Genomic DNA, 2251 nt, shown 5'->3' with positions numbered 1-2251 from the left:
CACCAATATGTCAAAGCGAGGATAGGGAGGGTCGGCTAGGAACAAGTTTCGGATGTCATGGAGTCTTTTAGTGGCAATGACTTTGAATGGTGGCAATACAGCATGCTAGCTAGGAAATTAGTTGGGCGTTGGGATGCTGTGGCTCAACTTTTCGACCCAAGTTTTGTGTCTTTGGACCTTGGGCTCCGGTACCAAATTCAAAATTTTTTTCACTTACTTTATTCTTCTCACAAGAAGAAAATATAGAGTAGTTTAAGATTCCTACTTATAAACAAATATAAATATTATGTTTCCTATTTTAACTTCATTTGTGTTCTGTAGGCATGCACAGAAAAAGAAAAAGCAGTAGTATTCCAGCTATTTTTCATATTTCTTCTCCTTTCAGATCCATGTGGACTTTAATTGATCAAGCCGGAAACATAACCATTTTCTTGTAGGAGATTCTTTTCCCAACAACAGTGCAGCGAACTAGAAACATAATCATTCCTGACATACTGATGCCGTGCAGCTGATCACAGAAGAGTGCAGATTAACCGTACAAGAACACACAAAAGAAAAGAAGGGGCAAAAAAGCCGGAAGGAAAAGGCAAAAAAAAAAACTGATCGGCTTGGAGTTATGACTCTTTAAGAGTCAAACCAACATCTAGAGGCTACATAATTTACATTTCTAACATACTAAAAAAAAAAAAAAAAAAAACAGAAGTGTAAAGAAAACACCTTCACATAATTACTTCTAAAATCACCCTCTCTTGATCCCATTAGCATGGGCTCTAGGTGATATGGATTCATGCCAACCTCCCACCTTGGCGTGTGAAGAAGGTCCAACCACCACATGAGCACCCAACCTCTTGTCACTCACCCTTCTTCCATACTCCTTCTTCATGGACTTCCTCCCATCCACTTCCTCACCCATCAGAGTAGGCAACAAATACCACCATATCGAAGTGCAACATATAGCAAACACCCTCCCAAACATCACCAAGCAAACCAACATTAAAACTATTACCAGAGGCCAATAGCTACTCGGCCTCAGCCTCCTCCAAGAGAAGCTCTTCTTCGCCTTCCTCTCCGCCACCGCCATCGACCCTTTCGGGCTTTCCTTTGCATCCGAATCCGGCCGCGACATCGGAGGCGGCGGTAGAGCCTTCTCCTTATCTTCTTCTTCCTTTGAATGATCTTTTAACCTCACAATTATTGGGACCCAATCGTGAGAATTGGAGTACACGAACCGCACCAAGGCGATTCCTTGAGACCCGGCCTTCGCCATGATCGACGCCCTCTTCGACTCGAGCTCTGATAAGACGGTGGAGTACTTGTCGAGCCCTCTCGTTGAGTACGGATTCTTGTTGGCCTTCTTCCTGGACCCCTTCGGCGACGCCGGATTTGATGGATCCTCGTCGACGTGCTTGAAGCTAACGCTGCCGCAGAACATAGTTTAAATGAGCTATATGTGGCATGTGAATGAAGGAATTATTGAGTTCTTTTGCCTTGTAGAGGAGGTATTTTAAGACTTGGATCTGAGAAGAGTTGATCAGCAAAGGAGGCGGTTGCAAGTCTTTGGTCAAACGGTGACATTGAAATGTATTACAGTCAAGAAACAGAAGGTTCGGTTGTGTTTGTGGGAAGAGCTACGTGTTTTGCACGCATATTAATATTAAGTTTGTCTGTACTTATACGGGGTTGCATTCCCTACAAGTAACAGTCCAAAATTCTAGATTAATCGTGTTCTGTCCTCAGGTGCTGCTGCACCTAACCATTAATCATTAGGAATATGCAATGTACGCGATTTCTTGATAAGATTTGAATTTCTATTACACTATTGGAAACTAAAAAGTGCTTATTTGGAAAGGAACAAAGAGTATTTGGAAGGACTTTTAACATCCAAATGGGTAATTAATTGATTCATAAACATTTATCGTGATGTTATGTAACAGATATTTTTTCCAAATCTATATGGCTACCGGAAATCCCTGTGGTGGATGAACTTTAGAATGAGTCATGTGATCAATGATGATGGGTTTGATTAATTTGGATCATCGTGTTCAAGTTTCAATCTTCTAGAAAGCATGGTGACATCATGGTATAGAGAAGGGGCGTGGAATTAGATGAGTCTTATCCAGGATTAGATCAAATGGTAGTTATCACTTCTCAAACGTGGCCGTCCTTCCGAGAGAGTGGCAGTTATCCATGTGGACTGGTAGCAGATCCTCTGCAGGCCCGAATGCACGATTTTCCTATATATAATGGTGTA

At 41.9% G+C, this 2251-nt stretch overlaps 1 protein-coding gene across 1 annotated transcript; it reads right to left on the bottom strand.

Annotated features, from left to right (window-relative positions):
• Positions 1–441: 441 nt before the first annotated feature.
• LOC140785755 (uncharacterized) lies at positions 442–1779 on the bottom strand. Its single transcript, XM_073133736.1, has one exon. The coding sequence runs from the start codon at positions 1430–1432 to the stop codon at positions 740–742; it is 693 nt and encodes a 230-aa protein (XP_072989837.1). The 5' UTR covers positions 1433–1779; the 3' UTR covers positions 442–739.
• Positions 1780–2251: the final 472 nt, after the last annotated feature.

The sequence above is a fragment of the Typha latifolia genome, chromosome 4 (assembly GCF_019914945.1).
Source record: "Typha latifolia isolate L0001 chromosome 4, TyphaL0001v2, whole genome shotgun sequence".
In the NCBI taxonomy this organism is placed as follows: Eukaryota; Viridiplantae; Streptophyta; class Magnoliopsida; order Poales; family Typhaceae; genus Typha; species Typha latifolia.
The sequence above is the reverse complement of the archived record's forward strand: the minus strand, read 5'-3'. Positions and strand labels throughout refer to the sequence as shown.

Coding starts and splice junctions, on each gene's coding strand:
- LOC140785755 (XM_073133736.1), bottom strand. CDS start 1,432: ATGTTCTGCGGCAGCGTTAGCTTCAAGCACGTCGACGAGGATCCATCA.